Source organism: Xyrauchen texanus, chromosome 40 (genome assembly GCF_025860055.1).
Source record: "Xyrauchen texanus isolate HMW12.3.18 chromosome 40, RBS_HiC_50CHRs, whole genome shotgun sequence".
Classification (NCBI taxonomy): domain Eukaryota; kingdom Metazoa; phylum Chordata; class Actinopteri; order Cypriniformes; family Catostomidae; genus Xyrauchen; species Xyrauchen texanus.
Window position 1 is genome coordinate 34,934,953 of NC_068315.1, and position 23,580 is coordinate 34,958,532.

Sequence of the window (23,580 nt, forward strand, 5' to 3'; positions counted from 1 at the left end):
CATTCTATTTTTACTTCCACTTGATGCTGCTAGCATTGCAGAAACTGCACACTGATGTAGCGGGTGTTTGTTTTACTCTTGATCAAACTCTCCGGCCCCTCTGGAGAAAAAATCAAATGGAAACTTCCACTCAGGCTGTGGTTCCCCACGTGGGGATTCTGGGTAAACTGTAGCTTCAGAGAACGTCACGTCAATGGTCACTGGCACAAAAGAACGGAGGGGACACTGCAGACAAAAGGGATACCATTGCCATTTTAAATTGTGAACTTTTAAACCATCTTTCTGTTTTATATTTGAATTAACATGAGCTCTATTTCTGAATTGTGGTGGTTTAATCTCTAACCTTTAGTCTCTGACAGCTGAAGATGTATTTGGCCCCCAGGATGTGGTTCTGTGGGAGAGCCCTGAGGCCCGTCTGAGCCCAGAGCACTCGCACTGATAAAGAGACGGGCAGCAGACAGCATGTTTCACATACCTCCCCCTTAAACACATGTCAAAGATTCCAGAGCTTGAGTTATTCATTGGATAACAGCTCTACTGTAAAATATACAGCAGGGATCGTGTTTTTTTCTTTGCATAGAATATTATGCAATTATACATGTACTGCATATATTAAAGGAATAATGCTGGTTCAAAACGAGTTAAGCTCAATCAACAGCATTTGAGGCAATGAATGGGTCCAGCCCATAAACGCTAAATTACACATCATTTCAAAAGTATAAACACAAAGCATAAAAACATTGTGTCATGATATAGTGAGATAAAATTGCTTACTAAACTTGTATGTGTATATCCAATACCAAGATTAAAGGGTTTCGTTGTCATACTCAAAATGAAATAATTAAATCAATAAATAACACAATAAGTAAATCTATCAATCTATTTTGAAATAATTGACTCATGTCTTAAAAAACAAAGTTCACCCGTTTACTTTGTAATAAACCAAGAAAAATCATCAGTATGTCAATAGTATTTTTTTTTTTTTTAAAGTGGATATATTGAAATGTTTTTAACAAAAAATTAGAATTTTTTCTCCCCAATTTGGAATGCCAATTCCCAATGTGCTCTAAGTCCTCATGGTGGCGTAGTGTCTCGCCTCAATTCGGGTGGCGGAGGACGAATCTCAGTTGCCTCCGCATCTGAGACTGTCAATCCACGCATCTCATCTCGAGGCTTGTTGAGCGTGTTACCACGGAGACATAGTGCATGTGGAAGCTTCACGCTATTCTCTGTGGCATCCACGCTCAACTCACCACATGCCCCACCGAGAGAGAGAACCACATTATAGTGACTACGAGGATGTTACCCCATGTGACTCTACCCTCCCTAGCAACTGGGCCAGTTTGGTTGCTTAGGACACCTGGCTGGAGTCACTCAGCACGCCCTGGATATGAACTCGCGACTCCTGGGGTAATAGATAGCATCAATACTCACTGAGATACACAGGCCCCTTCATGGATTATTTTAAATTAAATGGGTACATTTTAATTATTCTTTTATTTAGTTACTTAATGATTAAATTATTTCTAAATAAATTGGTATATTTAATTATTTCTTTAATTATATATTAATTTAATTATTTTATTATGAGTCCTTTGGTCCTCCACAATGACAATAAGTTGTAATATTGGATATTCACTTCCCATTTACTTCCCACTGTGTGCCTTACAGTAACCATGATTCTTTCTTTTTTTATATAAAGGAGGGATGATTCATAATTACTTTTGTATTATTTTCTAAAAATCACTTTGACACCAGCTGGTCAGAAAAGTTAAGTTAGTTCTGAGAAAAGCTCTAGCATCATTTGTTAGCGGACACCTATAATATTTTGTTCATTCAATTAAATGACATTCAGACATTTTGATGTGTGACCTAAGTAAACAAATACTTCTGTATGTTATTAACTGCTATGCACAGAAGAATCAACTCACTGAAGCCGGCACTGAGCAGTCCTCTGTTATGACCTGAGTCCTGTCTGTCTGAGAGCCTGCAGTCATACTGAGCAGATCAGGCACTGCAGCTCCTGTTAAAACCCCCAGCAGCTCAGCTCTTAGCACAGCACATTCACTGGATGAGGACCTGCCATTCATGGACAAACAGCAAACAAAATACAGCATTAATCATGTTTTTGGCTGTATCACATATGACCTTGTTGGCATGTGAGCAAAAACAAGGAGGATTTTAATTTAAAGCCATGTGGTAAGTTGTGTAATTCTGATGTAGTACCTGAAGGTGCAGCCAGTCATAGTATTTTGCTTGAAAAGAACAGCGGGCCGAGTAGTGAGCCCTGCTGAACACCCTCCATCCTCAGACAAGCCCATAACTGTCAGCTGCCACAAATGTCAAAGAAGAACATACTGATAATAGCTTTAGGAATTTAGGCTATATATCAGTCACTAGGTACAATGTGCCAATGAATGTGCACTATATATTACTCCGCTGACAGAGCAAAGTGTGAAGGATACAGGTTGCGCTTTTTCAGCAAACCAGCCAATTACTGGCGAACCGGGTTTCAGCCCTTCTGGAAATAATGACGGTGTGGGTGTAGCCACTGGGGGAGTGGGTGTGGCCAACTGCAATGCAAACAACACAGTACCGTTATTGAGTGCAACAGTGCATAACCACTTTTTCAGCCATCTTGGTTCTGGAAGGATTTTTTCCCTAGTTATTTCATAAAATCCTTCATAATAGAGTTGTAAGCCATGAACCAAATCAACCAGGTCCTATTTGAATCACAACATTGCAAACTTTGATTTGAAGCAAAAAAGTATTTAAAAATTGGAAGAAAATACAAAGGTACAAGACTGCACTAAACATCTGTAATGAGGGAATGAACTACAATCCCATGAAGTAGGGCTATGTGGTATGGTGATATATTTTGAAGCATCGGTATAAAGTGGCATCCGAAAGAGATTTTTCTGTGAAACTTGGTAGCGATCGCATCGAGTAAATTACCACAGGAATTATTAAATAACACCTTTGTCAACCATGCATTTATAGTTAGTATATAGTCGCCAAAAAGGTTTCCAGTATCCAAAAGAAGGCTAAATAAAAAACAAATGTGTGATGGAGGGGTTTGCTTCAAATCTAAGCAAATACTTGTGTTCAACTAAAAAGAGAGGTCTCATTTTTTGCTTGGATTGAAAAATTATGCAGAGATTTTTCATTATTAGTTGTTTATTGATAATGTATTTTTCATTGCAATGGACATCGTTTTTAATAAAAAAAAAAAAAAAGTTTTTGAATCACTTTTCATCATTTCAATTTTATGATATAAACCATTACCGTAATATAAAATGACTCACATTATGATATAGAATTTTTTTCATTTTGCCCACCCGTAACATAAAGCATTGCAAATGAGGTAATCGAATTAATAATATTCAGATATTTACAAATATACAAGTAGTTTGTGAGAGTAGGAAAACCTAATCGATTGCATCATTCACAGTACATCATTCGACATTCACTTTGTTGGTCACGATTCTCTGATTGGTGAATTGTTTCTCCTCAGGACCATTCACCAGGAATTCTGCTATTAAACACGATACTAAAAAATAAAAGATTGATGCCTTCAACAGAAGCAAATACCATTAATAACAACATTGGAGCCCACAGTATGTCTGTCTTTTAAAAATGTACAAGTTATCGCTAAAAATTAATTTGGGGATTTTTAACTCCTTTAGGCATTTGAAATGTGCCTAAATGTGTGATGATGAAGTAGAACATTACATAGAGGTACATACCTCAAATACAACTGTATGCTTTTGCAGTAGCTGTGTATCTGTACTTGTGTTCATCAGTTCTATGTTCACTGTGGCCTGTACGATCTCTCCTTTGCCGGTGTACTTGATTGCATACTCCACCTGCGAGCACAACAGAACACTTCACTCGTGTACATGCTGACCACCTCTTCAGTTGAGCATCCCCACAAACCTCTGCACTGACCTTTGACACCACATTCAGACATAAGCCGATCTGTTCATGCGGTTCAGGCCAGTCACGCACTGTAGACAATGGGATCTAAGACAAGGAAAAAACATTTTGGGTCTCGAAGACTGTGGAAAACAATTTATGGATAAGTATCACTTTAGTTAGATAATTAGAATTAGTAATTAGTAATTAGAAATCGTGTGATCTAGCTACCAGTTCTGCCCTGTTCTCCATTTGGGCCCTGGGAACCTAGAAAAATGATAACAAAATCAGAGGATATTAATAGGCACAAAAAGCATTAGTTTTAGCTTTAGTTATTTTACAGTAAATATCACATTTTAGTGTCTGGGAAAACTGAACCTATAATTCATTGTGCAAATTCAACTAATTTGTGCATTGTAATTTGTATTATTTTTTTGGTTGTTTATGATCGTTCTACTTCAAAATATGGTGTGTAATGACCCTGCTTTGTTGTTAGTGGTATTTTTTTGTCCACCACTTTCCATCTACAGAGCGGAGTCAAAGAACATGTGTATTGATTAACCTGAAATGAGGCCTGGATTGAGCAGCTTTTAAAAACGCCCTTCTCCTCAGTGTGTTTTCTTCCTCTGGCCAGCACCTTGATTTTTTGGAATTCTTCATTTATGTTCCCTGAATTATTATTACCTTCTTTATTATTTTCATTCATGTAACTTCCTTGAGGCGAGTGGTTTCTAACAGGTATCTTACAGAAGCCAGTATAATTACACCTCCGACTGATACAACCTTTGCATTAAGAGTGCATCTATGATTCCTTAAAATGCTGTCTAAGTAGGCAGCTCAACAGAGCTATAGTTATACCTTCAGTATGCTAAAATCAGTGTAATAGTTTTGAGCGTTCAAACTGCTGTCATCCACACAAGAGCGAGCAGTCACCATACGAGAGCAGGACAGAGAACTAGAGCGCAAGAACCCTGAGAAAGGGAGACCAAAATCAATACATAATTAACACTGTTGATCATGGTCAAATATGCCAATCAGCCACAACATTAAAACCACCTGCCTAATATTAATACTGACACCAACAATCTTGCCACGCTCCAAATCACTGAGATCACATTATTCCCCATTCTGATGGTTGATGTGAACATTAACTGAAGCTCCTGACACGTATCTGCATGATAATTTTATGCACTGCTGCCACACGATTGGCTGATTAGATAATCACACAGATGATTGTTGGTGTCAGTCGGGCTGGTTTGAGTATTTCTGGGATTTTCAAACACAACAGTTTCTAGAATTTACTCGGAATGGTGCCAAAAACAAAAAACATCCAGTGAGTGGCAGTTCTGTGGACAGAAATGTCTTGTTGATGAGAGAGGTCAACAGAGAATGGTCAGACTGGTTTGAACTGATAAAGTCTACAGTAACTCAGATAACCACTCTGTACAATTGTGGTGAGAAGAATATAATCCCAGAATGCTGTTCTGAGATGCGGGTGTTGCTGTTTTGGCAGCACGAGGGGGAACTACACAATATTAGGCAGGTGGTTTTAATGTTGTGGCTGATCAGTGTTTATACATGTTTTTGCCCATACTTGCAGGATTGCGGTTGACACAGGTGGATGTAGCTGGACCCGGTGACGGCTGTCTCAGTGTGCTCACTATGGACGTGCTGTTGTAATAGGTCAGAATGATGTCATCAACCTGCAACAAAGGCAAATGTTCAGTCATGGCACTGGCACAAATACATACTTACATATGTGCAACACATGACTCGCACCATACAACTGCTCAGTGCCATAATCTAAAGGTACAGTGGGGTTGCACAAAAGAAACCAGTTTACCAAAAATGTAAAATGCTAGGACACCATAACTGCACAAACTTCAGTACCTGATGACAGTGTGATGAAGTGTGGAGGTGAAGGTAATGTTAATTAAAGGTGAAGTGTGTCATTTCTGACAGTTTAGGTCATTTTGATTACCGGCAACAAACGGAATAAATATCAGAAACACCCCCATGGCTTTTATAGTGCCATTGCACGGAAGAAAAATAAAAGGAATATTCCTGGTTCAATACAAGTTAAGATCAATCGACAGCATTTGTGTTATAACGTTGATTACGCCATAAATTATTTTTGATTCGTCCCTCCTTTTCTTTAAAAACAAAACAAAAATCAATGTAAAAGTGAGGCACTTACAATGGGAGTCAATGGGGCCAATTTTTGGAGGTTGTTAAAGCAGAAATGTGAAGCTTATGATTTTATAAAACGCACTTAAATGAATTCTTCTGTTAAAACATGTGTATCATTTGAGCTGTAAAGTTGTTTAAATAGTAATTTTTAAAGTTGTTTTAGGGTTTGTTGACAATAAAATCATCATGTCAACGAAGATGTAAAATTGGCTATAACTTTACCCAGAAAAGGTTAGTGTGACAGATCTCTTGCTACATTGTGAAGGAGGAAGCGGGAGCCGGGTGGACAATCCACATAAGCTTTTTATTGCGCACACTTTTCAGTCTAATACACACACAAGACTCTCTCTACCCTTCGGCGGTCTGGACTGCCCTTTTATCCCTCTACAGCTCTCACTGAAACACAGAACAGCTGTTAGAGATAATTTCCCACAGGTGTCAATCCTTACCGCTCTTCCTCTCCCGGCCTCGCTCTCCACAGATGTCGCTCGGACACGCCCACATCTCTACAGTTAGTAAGTGATTTTTCACACTAAAATAATGATCACACACATATAGTTTATGTCTTGCATTTATACTTTTGAAACAGTGAGTATTTTAACATGTACGGATTGGCCCCATTGACTTCCATTGTAAGTGCCTCACTGTAACATTTATTTTTGTTTTTTAAAGAAAAAGAGGGACGAGTCAAATAATAAATTTTTGTGGTGATCAACATTATGCCTCAAATACTGTCGATTGAGCTTAACTTGTAATTAACCCGAAATATTCCTTTAAACACATTATATATGGAAAATATATACTTTTTATTATTTTGACAGTGTCTTTTTTCTATTACAATAATTTCAGATGTTTAAACCTGAAGAGAAACATTTTTAATTAAATTCAAATCTATTTGTTTAAAGCACTTTTTTACAATAAATATTGTTTAAAGCAACTTAAAAGAAAATAGTAATGTACAACCCTTATTTGTTATAAATAGGAATTCAATATTTTTCATAATATATTAAATTATATGCAGATTTGTTATTTTTATCATGATTTAAAATGATGGCTGTTATTAGAATAAAATAATTGTGAAAATTCCAATTGTTTTTCAGAATGAATTGGTAATAATTTTAATTAATACATTTTGAATAATCATTTTAAATCATTTGTCTCAAAACTTTGATTTTAATATTTTTTTATATACAGTACAGTGTAAAAGATTTTGGCACTTGTGAAAAGTGTTGCATATTGAGGATGTCTTCAAACATAATGAAAAAATCAATTATCATTATACAAAGTCCAGTAAACAAAATAAGCTAAATAAATATTTGGTGTGACCACCTTTGACTTTAAAACAGCCCAATTCTCCTAGATACACCTGGACACAGTTTTTCTTGGTTGTTGGCAGATCGGATGTTCAAGCTTCTTGGAGAATTCTCCACAGTTCTTTTATTTATTTCGGCTATCTCTATTGCTTCTGTCACTTTATGTGATCTGAGACTGACTCGATGTTCAATGGGGGGTTTTGTGGGGGTCATGACATCTGTTGCAGGGCTCCCTGTTCTTCTATTCTAACTTTTCTGTTTGCAAAAGTAATGTTTGAGAGTCTGACATTTCTATTTCCTATTGACACACTAAAGCTGAAGATATAAATAACCATCTTCAGACAAATGCTTTTGTGAAACATCTTATGTGCCTAAAATGTTTGCACATTACTGTATATATATATATATATTAGTTTTTTTTTATTATTTATTTATTTTTTTTTTACTTTCAAATATTTTATATTTAATACAATAGTTTTTTTGCAAAGACCCTAGTACCCCCTTGCCACCCCAGTTTGAAAACCCCTTGCCTAAGGTAAAGATTTTGCATTGATACTAGCAATCAGGTGATATTTTGGCTAGGTCGATGAAACGGCCAAACACCTTGCCTTGAAAATACATGAGAGTATTGAAATAAAAAAGCTGAAAGGTCAGACATTTCTATTTTCTCACTGTGGACCAGCCACCTATGCCAGCAGATGACCCTTGCAGAGGAATGAAAGCTTCTGTGTTCTAAACAGCGTGAATGATGCATTTAGAGTGCCCTTCAGAAGAACAATTGTGCTAATCATACCCAAAGATCATTTCAAAGCAAATTTCCAATAAAAAAAAGAAAACCTATTTAAAAAGTAAGTTCTGAATGACTATTATTGAGCCACACTTTTTTTTTTCAAAGCTCTTACAGTGGATGGTAAAGTCTAAGAAGGGAATTGGGCATAAGGACAATCATTTCTGAATGGAACGCACCCAATCCTGATATTTGCGTTCGTGTTCTTTTAATAATGTAGATGCAACTTCAAATTGGCTTTTACGTGGAAATGAATATGATGAACAAGTCACCCAATGAACATGTTATTTCATTTCCACCCAAGATTGTGTATGTTTCTATCCATTTTTAGTTTAATAAAAACACATATCTTCCATACACCCATCCATCCATCTTGTTTGATCACGAATCGATACTAAGATAGAGAAGCTGGTATTGTATCAAAGCTAACATTTTTGTTTCAAACAAACCCTGGTGTCAACTGTCAAATTTTTAAGTAGATTCTGTAACTGTAGATACAAGATGTGAATTAACAATATCTCACAGTTTACCTTGTAAAAATTGTATTTGTGCCTGTTGAAGGCTGTAGGATCTCTCACTGAAAGTGGATAGAGAGGACTGGATTGAGAGACAGCAGAAGAAGTCTGAGTGCCTGACTGCAATTCTAAACAAAAAGAGAAGATAAGAAATAAACTACAGCCTTTAAAAGAGGACATGCATTCATGTTGAATATGTGGGAGAAGTTCGAAAATAAATTGAAAATATATATTTTTTAAATAGTATGGCATTTGAAACAGCACACATAATGTGACAATATAGTTTCAAACAGAGGTATGACCTCATTAAATGTTTGAAATAGCCAGTAGTAATGGAAGGTGAATACCCTCTTCTCTCTGAACACAAAACAGGTTTCCCTTGAGTGTAACTAGCGCTGGATCGATGTTGGCTCTGAACATCAGCCAGCTCTCAAGACACACGCCAGACCTGTGAGCGAGTAAGACCAGTGTACAGTATGTGTATGTCAATCGCATTCAAATGTTTGCGAACACATTATAGTACAGATAATGCCGATACCTTGTGTCCTGACTGCAGCCGTTAAACACAGAGCTGAGGTTGAGGAGACCGCAGTCGATGACATCACAACAGCAGCCAATGTCACAAAAATCAGGAGTGACATCACAGGGACAGTCTGCAGCAGAGACAAAACAGTCAGCTCCATTTATGACCAGTAATGTCAGTGACGCGGAACAGATCAGGACTGATTCTTGAAAGTAGGGATGCTCCGATGTAGCAGCCACAAATATTGAATTATTGAATTATTAACCAACTGCACATCAGTCATACGCATGAAAATGCTGATTTGAAGAACTAATGTATATATATGTATGTACATAATTATTTTAATTTACTGCATTGCATTTAGTTGAAAATCTTTTTTTTTCTGTTATTATTGCTAAGAAATGCCTACAAAATAAATGAAACCCGGAAAATGTAAGACATGCCAAAATTCATTATATTAATTTGTAGTAATCATAATATGTTCTATTGTTTTTCAACATTAATTGTCATATTTTCATGTGTTCAACAGATCCAACAGATTTCCAATGGAAATTACTTATTGTTAGAAGTTAGAACAATAAAATAGCTTTTGATATCTCTTTGAAAATTTTTAAATCCTAATTCGTAAGCAAAACAGTGATCTTGTCACAAAATAGATATCGGTCTATACTTTTTTTGTACCCAGAATACAAGTATGTTAATCCATGACTTCTCATCATTGATAAAGAAACCTAAACTCAGGATACTCTGAACCTGTAAGAAGTGAACTGTAAATAACTTCAGATAAGTGATCTCACGAAGCCTGTCAAGAACTTACCAAAAATCATCAATGCATGAAGAAAATTAAGCAGGGTAACTTTATGGACAAAACTGTATAACAACAATTACAAACAAACTCAAAATAATGCATTACAGTAATGAGAATCGAATTAGAATATCCACTAAATATAGTGAGAATTAATACAAATAAACTCGAAGTAACCCATTACAGTAATAAGAATTGAGGTGAAAATGTGTCCTAATAAAATTATGTCACAATTCAAACAATCTTACAAGACCTTCTATTTAGTTATTTGATTATTTTAGGCTGGAGTGTGATCCGCATGTGTTCTTGACGGACTCACCCGTCAGGTTTGTGATGGGCAGTATTGTGGCATTAATGCGCAGAACAGAATCTGTTGTGAGAGCTGCGGTCACAGATGGATCCGTCGCTGCTGCTGTTATTAATGGTAACTGGTTAGAGGTTGTAGGTGGCTTGTCAGTAAATGTGAAGGGGTATTGACTCCGATCGGTGCTCGTCTGATCAGTGAAGGTCTGCGTAGTGTTCATAGAATCAGTCACTGCTGTCGGATCACTGAAACTCTGACAATGCGTCGATTTAGGATAAAAAACCGCGAAAAGAATCAAAACACGACAGAAGACACGAGTTGTCATTTGTGAAAGAATATCTGTTAATTCCAGGTGGTTTTTAATATTAATAGCCATGCACTCAACGTCAGAAAGATGTATAGAAAGCCATTTGTATTATATTTATCATTTTATAAACACAAACCAGCATAAAATATACACGGCACACTCGAAGAAACATATGTCAACAACTATAAGCGTCCTAGAGCTCGTCGTCAAGGAAGTGTATACTTTGAGCACTTCCGGTTATCTCCGCCAATCAGAGAGCGCTAATACTACGTCATTACCGTAGTGTCAAAAGTATATCTATCTATCTATCTATCTATCTATCTATCTATCTATCTATCTATCTATCTATCTATCTATCTATCTATCTATCTATCTATCTATCTATCTATCTATCTATCAAATCAGCCATAAGAGTGGAGTGGGAGGAGTTTTTATATATTTATATACTGTGTGTGTGTGTGTGTGTGTGTGTGGTCGCTAAGCAACATTGGTTGTTATCTCAAAAATAAAAACAACAAAACAGTTGGACTACTCGTGTTGGGAAACTTTGACAAGGAAAGTCCAGCTGAAAGTATACGTTTTTAAAGAGGTACAATATTTATTTGCACAAGGCAACGTTTTGATTCCTTTTGACAATATCTAATATAGAACATGTCATATATAACTTACTATATGATTGTAAAGTCTCTCGCAAAAAAAGTACTGTGGCGGTGACATGGTAGGGATGGCATCAGACGGTAAATACCAAACTCACGTAAAGTGCTATTTACATGGTACTTGAAGGTCCTTCAAAGAATACTATTGTACATGTCCAAAAACATGGTTGTTTTTTTGTACTTTATTGCAAATTGGCCAGGGACCATTCAATTTATCACATTAAATGTATTACAGTACACAATATCAAATCTGTTCCTCCTCAGATGTCAGAGAAAATGATGACACCTCCAGTCCTTCCTGTTGATGGCCCTCAACAGATCAAACTGATGACTAAATGCACGGATCTCTTTAGTGTGTCCCGCTCTGAAACAGACACAGATGGGGACAGTGAGTGTGAACCCGATAATGACTCAGACACTTCATCAGAGGAACAACACCTGGAACAACAGCAGTTCCACATGAGCTCTGATACCCATCCACAGGAGTCACACAGCCCTCAAACACAGCCCAAAACTAATGGAGACCTCCACATACACACAGTCCTGTGAGTCCACAACATATGTATTAGAGCTCATACAGGCCTCTTTAAAAACATCAAATGATCGAATCTGATTTTCATTGTAGAGACTGTGGCTTTGAGGTTATGACATGTCAGTTCAGTGAGGATGGGTCCATGCTGGCTGCTGGTCTCAATGACGGATCCATCAAGGTTCAATTTAATACCATTAAAGGAATAATTCACCCAAAAAGGACAATTCTGTAATCATTTATTCACCTTCTCGTCGTTCTAAACCCGTATGACATTCTTTCATCTGTGGAACATGAAAGGAAAAGTCTGTTTTATTTTTACATACAATTAAAGTAAGTCTTTCTTCTCTATGTTCTCATCAGGTGTATGGCACAGATAGTGGAGAACTGATCCAGACCTTAAAGGACAACAGCAGCTCATTGTTTTCAATGCCTGTGACTGCCCTACGCTTTATTGTCATTGGTCAGTCACACTGCCAAATATTGGCCACCTGTGAGTATTCATTATTTTAAAGGTGAAGTGTGTTTCCCGATGTTCAAATACTTTCTCTTATCACAGCTTAATATGCATAGATAACAATAAGTAAGCCATTTGTATTTTAAATTTCAGGAAAACTGTAAAAATTGCTTTGTTTGTTTGAGCGGTTCAACCAATGGTGTGAGTTTGGGGCAGACTATCTGTTTGATCAAACAAAGAAGGGGGAATGATTTAGGAAAGTTGTTCATGCAATTCCGTTTGGTGATGCAAATGTTACACATTTCAGCTTTAAAGCTGCTGTGTGTAATTTCTGCAACACTTGCTTCACCAAAATGAATATCAAGAATAATCACTGTTTTTAAACAGGGAACAGAAAAAACAAAAAACTTGTCTTCCATTGGTTGTTCCAAGAGATAGTCCTGTCCCAAACTCATGTCACTGTGTCAGAATGGATGAGTCACTCAAACAAACAAACAATCAAATATAGTTTTTGCATAGTCGAGCTACAGTCTTCATCTGTCTTTCCAAGTATATGGTACGACAGGGCTAAAGGCAAAATTAGCTTTTTTCATGTCACAAAATGGATCAAGAATAAAGACATACATTTCTTTTTATTGAATATTAATGGAGCAACATCATTTGTGTAAAAAGAAATAACAACAGAAGGTTGTTTTGAATAAAATAAAATAAAAAATGTAAACAGTCGTTAGGGGACCTTTTACCTACCCACACCTGGTGTAAAAGACCCCCAGGGGAGTTATATTGATATAGCCATTCCTCCGTGTCCAGGCGTCCGGCAGCGACTCCTCTATCCACCGGCGGATGGCTGCGGCTGCTCCTTTGGGCAGAGTGCAGTAGCGAGGACTCTACGACAGCGCATCCTTCCACCTTCCCAGATTTCGGTACCAATGTAACAAGGTTAAAATGGGAAAGGAGGAGGCGGGAACAAGTTGAATAGCCAAAAGAATATTTAATAAAACAAAAAGGCACAAAACACATATGCACAGACGGCAGCTGCATGTTGCTCCCTCTCTCCCAAACTGCCACTTCCGGCTCGGCCTTATCCCTCTCCTCAGCTAATTAGCCCGATTGGAGGCCGGTCATGCAGACTCATGGGCCGGCCCCACCCTCCTCCTCATCACAGACAAGTATTTTGTCACAAAATAAATACTTTCCAGGATATTCATTAAATATTAGATCAAACTTTAGATATTACACATAATGATCTCATGGATCAGGAATATTTTGCAGTGTATAGAGACAAATAGGTGTTCAGGAAATTCCTGTTGTAGCTTTTGTTGCTATTTAGTTTTTTGGGAGAAAATTATATCAATGGAGCTTTTAGCACGATTGTGCCCTACATGACACAAAGCGTAATCAAAAAGCTTGCGGTTACAGATGGATAGGCCTGAATTGGTCTGAAACACGTAGCAGGATTGAGGGCCAATTGTGGTTTGATTAATATATATACATGCTGGAAGAAGCTGAGCTACAATCTCATTATCTAGGCCTCTGTTATTCCAACTTAAAATGTAAGACAGCAAAAACTAACAAAAGAACTAAATTGTAAAAAAGACGAATTATTGTTTTAGCCTGACTTAAATTGAACTTTTAAAGTGCGTGGACTGATTGTTATACTTGCCTCTACATCTCGGGATATGAGAGAGAATTTTAACCCTTTAGAAAAAAAAAATTGCAAAACAAGTTACATTCAAATGAAAACATTAAATATTTATGACTATTATTTTTTTTGTCTCCGAGCCTTATATAAAACAAAAAAAATTACATGAAAAAATTGTTTTCATCTTGTCAGGCTTGGGTCAGATAGCAGACTACTACAGTCGTGAATTGTAGAGATCAATATGTGTTTGTCTCTCTGTCAGATGCCAGTGGTGATGTGTGCTGCTGGTATGTGTGGGGAGGACAGAAGCTGTGGGAGTCGAATGAAGCAAGTGAAGCAGGAGTGCAGAGACAGACTCTCTCTCTGTCTGTCTCTCTATCAGGAGAACAGGCTCTGACCGGTGGCTCAGACTCTGTCATCCATCTGTATGACCTCACCACTCACCAGAGACTGCAAAGCTTCAGTGCCAGGTAATGAAACAAACCAGCCAGCCCTGAGGTGAATCATAACATTACAATCGTTCATCTGAAGTAAAAGAGTATTTGGAAATTGGACAAAAAGACAACACACTGTATACTTAACCTCAACTACAATCCCATGAAGCATTGCGATTGACGTAATCAAATTAAAAATGATGGAAATATGTAAATCTATTGATTTATTGTTGTTGATTATAAATATAGAAACTGTATGTTTTGTTTTGAGAGTGTGTGAGACCAAATTAATTGTGTCATTCACAGTGCATCATGAAAGTGGTCGGTAGCTGCAGAGCTCTTTTGGCAAGCTTTATTCATCACGATTCTCTGATTGGTGGATGTTTTGTCTTCAGGATCATGTGTAGTCTAGTTCCCCTTCTGTCACTCACTCAACGTTGTGTCGATGTAGTGACAATAGGGGTCTCTCTTGAGAGCTTCGGTTACCTCTTATTTTTGAGAAAAGGCCAATAAGAATTGCCGAACAGAATTTACATGCCCCTCCCCCGGGCATATGGGTATAAAAGGAGGGAAGCGTGCGTTTGTTCAGCCAAGTGGTTGTGTTTCAGCAAGCTGAATAAACACACTGCTGTTCCACTCACCTCTATAAGAGCATACGCTGTTGGAGATATGGTGCATTTTCACCGGCTTTCCTCTTCTTCTGCATGCCAGTGCAGACTACGCCCCTGGGCGCTTCGACAGAGTATATATTTCGCTAAAAGAGTACACATTGATGTGAACGTCTTTTTAAAGACACATCTTTCTCAAGATGCCCTTCTGTCTTTGTGTCATTCCTGGATGCAATCATTACCTCTCTGCTTCTGACAGCCATGGGCGCTGGTGTTCAGACCACTCCATCCCCCGGTGGAGGGCCGGGTGGAGAATCTTTTGATTTCTTTTCTTTGTTTGCTGCACCCCCAATGGGCTGCGGTACCCACATTGTCACAAAAAAAGCAGTTTCCTCACTCCCTGGGTCACTTAGCCGGTGCCCACAACCGCCATTCTCACGGCGGTCAGACACCGAGCACTTGCAGTCAGGCCCCTATGAACCCGGACGTTCCACCTCGCACCTCAGGCTGGCAGGTGGTGATGAGTCTAGAGGTCGTCTCTACAGAACATCCTCAGTCGCCTACCTGCCCCAGGCCGGGTACATGGAGCAAGGAAAGTGCTTTGAGCTTCTTCTCAGCACAACCACCTAGGGACAAAGCAATGCTCCTCGACGTGACGTCGCCTGCTCCCCCCCGTCACGAGGCCTCACCTTCAGGTACATCACACGTGATCGTCCCCTTAGTGCCCCTCGCCCGGAGCTTGGACTCGTGGCTTACCCATGGTAACTTATGTGGCTCGTTGTCCGCAAAGTAGTGGCTCGAGGAAGAGGCTCAACTTGAGCTCTAAATTTACCCCCCAGGTGCTTAGGATCTTTCCATGGTCTTGCTGTCCTTTATTCTAAGATAAAATTTATAAAATATTATATTCTTAGATGTGAATGTGAACATGACAAATAATGCTGTTATAGAACTGCTTAGGCACAATGTTAAAACCCCCCAAAATGGGTGAAAAAAAATGCAATGCAAAGGCTAACTGAAGTACTAAATCTGATAAACTACGCAGAAGGAGCTGGCTTGCGGATGCCGCCTCATGCAAGGGTCTGGACAGAGACTGGGAAATATGGGTGATTGAAATGAATAGGAGGAGATGGGGACCGTAATGTTTGAGCTGCGGCAGTGGTGTAGGTGAGTTAGTATCATTAAAAAGGCACTCTGTGGGAGCACTGCTGCAGCAGTGGAGTAAATGAGATAGAAACTTAAAAAGTGCTGTAAGGGAAGCGAAAGGTTAGTAAGGAAAACATGACTATTACGTTTGTATTCACCTTTTGGGGAAGCAAATGGTACATTTGTTCACATCTATATGGGAAAAAGTTAGTTAGGAGCACATGACTTTTTCACAAAGACTCCATGGATATAACAGCAAGAGGAGGAGTTACCCTGCCCGGAGGAAGCCCGGGGCCCCTGTCTGGAGCCAGGCCCAGACGGAGTGCTTGTCGGTGAGCGCCTGGTTGCCAGGTTTGCCACGGAGACCGGCCGGGCACAGCCCAAAGAAGCAACGTGATAGGGGATGGACTCTATTCTTCTCTGGAGTTGCCCAGGGTGTGAGGTGATGGGCAGGTGTGGGGATACTCACTGGGGGAGGGCTCTGAGGTAGTCAAACAAATGGCAAAGCCCCGGGGATTGATGAGATCGGACCAGAAATGCTGAAAACTTTGGATGTGGAGGGGGTGTCATGGATGGTGTGGAAGTCTGGGAAAGTGCCCAAGGATTGGCAGAATGGAGTGGTGGTTCCCCTCTTCAAAAAGGGGGACCAAAGTGTGTGCCAACTACAGGATTATCACACTTCTCAGCCTCCCTGGTAAAGTTTACTCCAAGGTGCTGGAGAGGAGGGTTCAGCCAATTGTCGAACCTCAGATTGAAGAGGAACAATGCGGGTTCCGTCCTGGCCGTGGAACGAAGGACCAGATCTTTAATCTCGCAAGGATCGTGGAGGGGGCCTGGGAATATGCCCATCTGGTCTACATGTGTTTTGTGGATCTGGAAAAGGCGTATGACTGGGTCCCCCAGGAGACTGTGTCCCTTCTTAGGGCAATCCAATCCCTGTACGTCCAAAGTGAGAGCTGTGTCCAGATCCTCAGCAGGAAGTTGAGTTTGTTCCATGTGTGGGTTTGTCTCCGCCAGGGCTGCGCTTTGTCACCAATCCTGTTTGTGATATTCATGGACAGGATATCCAAGCGTAGTTGGGGTGCTTTTTGCAGATGACGTGGTCTTCATGCCATCATCGGTCCATGACCTTCAGCTCAGAACTTTATTTTAAGAACTCCATTAAGAATTAGGGAGAAAATGTGCTTTGAAATCACAATTGAAATATATATATATATATATATATATATATATATATATATATATATATATATATATAAGGAATATTCTTTTGTTTTGGTTGGTAATTTCTTTCTCTTGTAGCTCCTCAAGAACAGTGATGGATGGCCATCGGTTTCGAGTGTTTGCTGTGACGTTTCACCCGGAAAGTGTGAGAGAGTTCATCTCAGGAGGATGGGACAACACCATACAGGCAAACAATCATTTCTCGTGCAATAATTCTTCTCAAATTCACTCTATTCATAGTATGTCAAATACAAAATTGAGTATTTGAAAATGGGAACAAACTCTGGATATGTTTGTATTAATTTCATATAATTATTTCTATTCATTTCCATGTATAGTTTTGGGATACTAGACAGCAGAACTCGATCAGGTCTCTCTGAAGTTTAATATTGACAAATATTGCTTAATAGGTATATGCTCTATAATCATTATAATAATATATTTATTGCATGAATTGTTTTTTTGTCAGAATGATCTCTGGCCCTCATGTGTGTGGTGATGCCCTTCAGATCGATCCAATAGCCAATCAGATTCTCACAGGATCTTGGAGGAAATATAACACACTAGAAGTAAGAGCGAGAAAAGAAAAATATTCACAAAGCAGTTTATCACCAACCCAACGGATGTTTGTGATTGTACATTTTGTTTTTTCAGGTGTGGGACTACAGTTCTGGGCAGAGAGTATGCAAAGTGCCTCATGACCATCATGGAGAGAGCAGGGTTAATATTTTCTCATTATAATATTCAAAGCTACTTTTTACCTTTTTCCTGGTTTTGTCTGGAAGGGAACTCTTGATGTCTCTCAGAAGACGTATATAACATTGTGTTTATTTGAAGAACCCTACAGAAACCCTACACCTACACCTACCACTATCCCTGAACTGTAACCCTAACCCAAAGAAGTAGCAAATGCCACTCTTGCAAGACTTCACCAGATCAAGGCATATCTTCTAGATACTTTACACTTATGTTCCCTTTGTTAAGGGTTTATAAAAGGGTTTCATTGAACAATAAGTCATAAAGCCTGATGAACATTAAACCATCCTGAACTTTTATATACACGTATATACAGTACACATTTTTAATGTTGGGAACTACTTAATCATTCACATCTGTCTACTTCATTTATAACATAGGAGATACAAAGCCTCACTTGTTGCCAGGTACTGCATGAACATCACCTTTTTTATGCATGATGTTATAAGAGCATCTTAATGATTTAGAATGCATTTGTAAATGACTTATTAGTCACACCGGACGATAAGTGTCACAGCGTAACATATCGCAGGTAGGACAAGACACAGGTATCGCACTCAGGACACGGTGATGCATTGATGCAGTACAGCTGCAAAGTTGTGAATTTACTCACCATATGCAGTGTATTTAAGCAAAAGATGCCAGTACCTGTAGCGGTGTCTCCACTACTGTTGTTAAAATAACCGGCCCTGCAACTCTACATACAGCAAATTAATTATGTGGCACCTCATGTCTATAGCGGGGAGAGAGGCAATGCGCACAGAGTGGGAATAAAGCACATAGCACTGAACACGCTTTTTATTCCCGTTCTAGAGAGAAATATTTCTTTCTAGTGCTGAGCGTGCTTTATTCGTGCTCCACGCCTGTATACTTACATAATCACTTAGCCAGGTGTCAGATTATGCCTCCTACACACTACACGGCTTTCAAAGATGTTGGATCGTGGTACCTTTCATATTACACAACTGTCTGTCTTGTTGTCACAATCCCCTGTTGTCTGCCCTGTGTTTCACTTGTCAACTGTGTTAAACTACAATTCCCATAATTCCCGGCCCTCATCACTGCCAGCACTCAGTCATTGTTCTCACCTGTTTGTCGTTTAGTCCTCATTACCCCTGATGTTTGAATGTTGATGCTTTCATGTGTTTGTTAACGTTACCTTTGCCCTCCGTGGATGTTTCCCCAGCCTGTGTACTCTTTGAATGTTTTCGTGTTTTGGTTTTGTTTCCCACCTGAGTCTTCCACGGCTCCGCCCTCCATGGCTCCGCCACCTGAAACTTCCATGGCTCCACCTACCATGGCTCCGCCCTCGGAGTTCTCCATGGCTGTGGCCCTGTGGCCGACTCCCAGACCTCCAGACCCAGACCCTAACCTGTGGCCACCTCCCAGGCCTCCTGACCCAGTCCCTGTCCTGTGGCCACCTCCCAGGCCTCCTGACCCAGTCCCTGTCCTGTGGCCATCTCCCAGGCCTCCTGACCCAGTCCCCATCTTGTGGCCCCCTTGGACTGCCTGCTTGCCCTTTGTGCCGAGGTTTAAAGGTCGACTGCAGAGTATCGTGCGGGAGAGAGAGATCGTTAGCGGAGATGTCCGTCATGTGTGTTTATGTTGTCTTTTAAACCTCAGAGGCTTGATTAGCCTAATACGGGACCAGGTGTGTATGATCACGACCCGGCCCCGCCCTCCGCCCTGCCACAACTTTATACTGCCTACTATTATTGAATAAATAGTTTGTGAAACAGTAGGGATTATGCAAATGTTTCAACCAGTATTTGTTTTTCGAGTTGATTGCATTGTGGTATACACATACAGTATTCCACATAGTATTCTGCACTTTTGAAGGGTTATTGGCTATCAATGGAATGCTACCTTACTAATTTACTGAATACTGTGCAGTATACACTACATACTGCCATACGATTCTAAACAGTCTGCATTATTCCACAATACACATTTCGAACAATAGTATGCTACATTATTGACACTTGATCTTATTATGCTGCATGTATGTGTCGCCCAGGTATCATCTTGGAAATAAAACTAATAATTTGGAATAAAACAACCATTTCTTCAACTTATTTTCAACCTTTTTCTTGTTAGTGTAAGTGCAAATACAGTATATACATCAATCAGCCACAACATTAAAAACACCTGCCTAATATTGTGCAGGTTCCCCTCATGCCACCAAAACAGCCCCAACCCGCATCTCAGAACAGCATTCTGGGATTATATTCTTCTCACCACAATTGTACAGAGTGGTTATCTGAGTTACTGTAGACTTTATCAGAAAGCAAGGCTTTAAATTCGTAAATTCACATTTGCACTCATCCTCTAACAACTTGAGAGAGAGGATTAGAATTAGATGAATGCTGTATTGAGCCTGGAACATTCGTCTAATGATTCATCTAATTAATTACAAGGATTTCTATAGTTGTACTCTCATGAATTCTCTTGCATTCTTCTGTGACCAGATCTACACATGTCACTGGTTTGGACAGGAGCACATAGTTGCGGCCGGGAGTCAGCCAAACATGCTGAGAGTCATTCGCCGAAAGACTTTTACTGTGAGTGAACTTTCCATCTGAACACTTCTCAGTGTAGTCTATTATATTAAAAAGCAATATTACTGAAAATGTTTCAGTAACAAGAGTTCTTGCCTTTCAATATGTTTTCTTGTTTTGCAGACGGAATCCTGTTTGTTTGGTTTGTCCTCGGCGGTCTTCAGTTCTTCAGTGTGTCCTTCAGGAAAGTGGATGGGTCTAATAGCGGCGAGCTCTGGGAACAAAGTGTTTTTGCTGGACAGAGGATGGCGTGCCAGGAAAGACATTGCGTGAATGCAGGGTGTGTAAAAAAGAGAGGGTAAAAGGCAAACAGCATATAACCGCAGTTTTAGCATCTCAGCTCAATATTTTTTTTTTTAATGTCTCTGTTTTATTTTTCATTCATATTTATTTTTATAACTGAAGAATTCACATGTCATGATGCTCATTGTTCACCGATTCATTCATGTTTGTCTTAGGCCTTAAATGACATATGCATTACAGTTTTTCACTTACCATTTACACAATACAACTCTTTCTATTCAGCAAACAATTGCAAAAAACTGAATACTGTTCCAAAAGAAATATGCATTTCCCAAGTAAATAAAAATTGTAACCCTACAATTCGTGGATTTTTGCTGCTTATGCAATTTAAGGGGATAGTTTACCCAAAAATGAAAATTCTCTCATCATTTACTCACCCTCATGCCATCCCAGATGTGTGTGACTTTCTTTCTTCTGCAGAACACAAATTAAGATTTTTAGAAGAATATTTCAGCTCTGTTGGTCCAATTGAACAATTCAAGTGAATGTGACCAGTGCCCGGTTGCATAAAACACATTAAGTTCCCCGTCTGTCGCTCACTCGACATTGTGTCGAATTAAGCGACACTAGAGGTCTTCCTTGAAGGCCTCGGTTACCTCTGAACTTGAGAAAAGGCCAATGAGAAATTAACCCCCGGACATGCGGGTATAAAAGGAAGGAATCGTGCGTCTGTCCATTCAGAGTTTTTCTTCGGAGCCGAGCGGTTGTGTGTTCAGCAAGTTGGTGGTCCACTACTGTTCCACTCGCCTCTCAGAGCATTGCTGTTGGATCCTATGGTGCATTACCAGCGGCTTTCTCCCTTCTCTGCACGCCGGGCAGTCAACACCCAGCGTTTCCTTAAAGAGCAAATACACCTGTAAAAGAATATATTTTCTCTAAAACAGTATACATATTGGAGTTGAATGTCTTTTTAAAGATGTCTTTCCGCCTTTGTGTAGATCCTGGATGCGGCAGATATCTCTCCGCTTCTGACGGTCATAAGAGCTGCCTCGTGTGTCTGGGCTGCAATCAAAAGCAGGCAGCAATTTATGAATGGTTCATGTTCTCATTGCGAGAACATAACCGTGGCAACATTGCGGTCGCGTCTTTTTTTCCTCTGGTAAAAAGCCACTTGAGCCGCCCCCCCGCGTTGCACCTAATTCCTAAGGGATTGGGGCCGGTGTGGCTGGTGTTGAAGGCGATTTGTGGAGTGTGGCGGGCTCGGTTTCACCTGGTAGATCCCCACGAACCACCCGCACCCCAGCACGCTCGTTTGCTTCCGTCCGGGTCCAACGCAAGCCCGGCTCGCCCGACGGCCAGTCTGATGTCTCCCTCGGACTCCGTGAGCTGGATGATGATTTCGCTGCTGCATCGGAGAACGTTACCGCGGCGTCTAATATTGGTGACTCAACTGGGCTGCCACCTTCGAGTCTGCTTGTCCAGTCTGAGCCTGACGTACAGATGTCCGCTATGCTTGCCCGTGCCACCATGAGCGTGGGGCTGGACTGGAACCCTCTGCAACCCCCTCACCAATCATGGCTAGACGATTGGTTCCTCGGGTCAGGGTGCCGCTCACAGCCACCCATGCCAGAGATGCTGGTTCGAATCCCGTTCGGAGTGGGTTGAGTAGAACCGGTTACAGTGGTGCTGTTAACTGGATGGCAGTGGGGTTTAGGGGGGTGAGTGTAATGGTAGCCAGCTGGTAGTTAGCTGTGCAGTGTGTAAACCTCACTCCCCTGGCCTCAAGCGGCACACTAGCGACTGATGCTAGAGGCTGTAGCCTTTAGCCTCCTTATTAGTGCGCCCGCTTCCCATGCCAGAGATGCCATTTTGAATCCTGCTCGGAGTGGGTTGAGTAGGTCCGGTTACACTTTTATGGCCTTTTAAGAACAACAACTTTGAAAGACTGTCCGGTAAGAGTTGGATTAGAGGTGCAAGACTTAAAGATGCTTGTACATCTGTGGAGAGAACTGATAGCCATCCCAAATTAAGAATATTAGTGGTGGTCAGTAGGAGTGTCGGATATATATAAAAATAAACTATGTAGTGCAAGTGAACTTGTGGTATGATTTTAATTCATCTTTTTATACAGTTTATAAAGATGCAGAGAGCAGATAATACAGGGTACACTTCTGGTTTGTGTGCATTCCTGTTCAATCTGCCCTCCAAATAGTTAACGATTTCTCATATTGAGTGACTGTCAAATCTGTAGTCCTGCAACAATTGCAACAGTTTTTCAGCACTTAAATGGTCAAAACTGGGTTCTCTCTATTGTGAAAAATCTACTCTTCAACTGGTTGTATAAACGTAGCTATTTATTAATTTTTTCGAAATCTTGAAACTCTAAAAATATACTTAATGTGAAGTATTCCTAACGTTAAGAAATACTTAGGAAAATGCAGTTTATGCAACATTTAACTTTTTTTAAGGACACACTTAAGTAAAAAAAAAAAAAAAAATTTAATGGAAATCGTAAGGGCTTGTGAGGTTTTACCCACAAAAACCCTTAAGCAACACTTAAGGGTTATTTCCTGCAACACCCTTAAGTTTAAGGGACACTTGAGGAGCTTTATGCAAACAGGTACAACCCACTTGCATTGTGAGGACCTACAGAGCTGAATATTCTTCTAAA

General features: G+C 39.8%; 2 protein-coding genes across 2 annotated transcripts; one reads left to right on the forward strand and one right to left on the reverse strand.

The window, feature by feature from the left end:
- Positions 1–72: 72 nt before the first annotated feature.
- On the reverse strand, positions 73–10,852 carry LOC127633896 (tectonic-3-like). The gene is made up of 14 exons (XM_052113272.1): positions 10,368–10,852; positions 9,259–9,373; positions 9,068–9,168; positions 8,736–8,848; positions 5,510–5,618; positions 4,774–4,886; positions 4,147–4,182; positions 3,949–4,023; positions 3,747–3,866; positions 2,466–2,573; positions 2,227–2,330; positions 1,932–2,079; positions 344–481; positions 73–225 (listed from the first exon to the last, which is right to left on the reverse strand). The coding sequence occupies exons 1-14, from the start codon at positions 10,726–10,728 to the stop codon at positions 73–75; spliced, it is 1,794 nt and encodes a 597-aa protein (XP_051969232.1). The 5' UTR covers positions 10,729–10,852.
- Positions 10,853–11,131: 279 nt separating this feature from the next.
- On the forward strand, positions 11,132–21,795 carry LOC127633854 (WD repeat-containing protein tag-125-like). The gene is made up of 9 exons (XM_052113202.1): positions 11,132–11,248; positions 11,580–11,860; positions 11,941–12,025; positions 12,208–12,337; positions 14,206–14,413; positions 17,431–17,921; positions 18,007–18,072; positions 20,577–20,669; positions 20,790–21,795. The coding sequence occupies exons 2-6, from the start codon at positions 11,580–11,582 to the stop codon at positions 17,618–17,620; spliced, it is 894 nt and encodes a 297-aa protein (XP_051969162.1). The 5' UTR covers positions 11,132–11,248; the 3' UTR covers positions 17,621–17,921; positions 18,007–18,072; positions 20,577–20,669; positions 20,790–21,795.
- Positions 21,796–23,580: the final 1,785 nt, after the last annotated feature.

Coding starts and splice junctions, on each gene's coding strand:
- LOC127633854 (XM_052113202.1), top strand. CDS start 11,580: ATGTCAGAGAAAATGATGACACCTCCAGTCCTTCCTGTTGATGGCCCT. Junction 11,861..11,940: donor CTCCACATACACACAGTCCT/GTGAGTCCACAA, acceptor TTTTCATTGTAG/AGACTGTGGCTTTGAGGTTA. Junction 12,338..14,205: donor CTGCCAAATATTGGCCACCT/GTGAGTATTCAT, acceptor TCTCTCTGTCAG/ATGCCAGTGGTGATGTGTGC.
- LOC127633896 (XM_052113272.1), bottom strand. CDS start 10,728: ATGGCTATTAATATTAAAAACCACCTGGAATTAACAGATATTCTTTCA. Junction 9,169..9,258: donor GGCTGCAGTCAGGACACAAG/GTATCGGCATTA, acceptor ACTCGCTCACAG/GTCTGGCGTGTGTCTTGAGA. Junction 2,080..2,226: donor ATGACTGGCTGCACCTTCAG/GTACTACATCAG, acceptor CATGAATGGCAG/GTCCTCATCCAGTGAATGTG.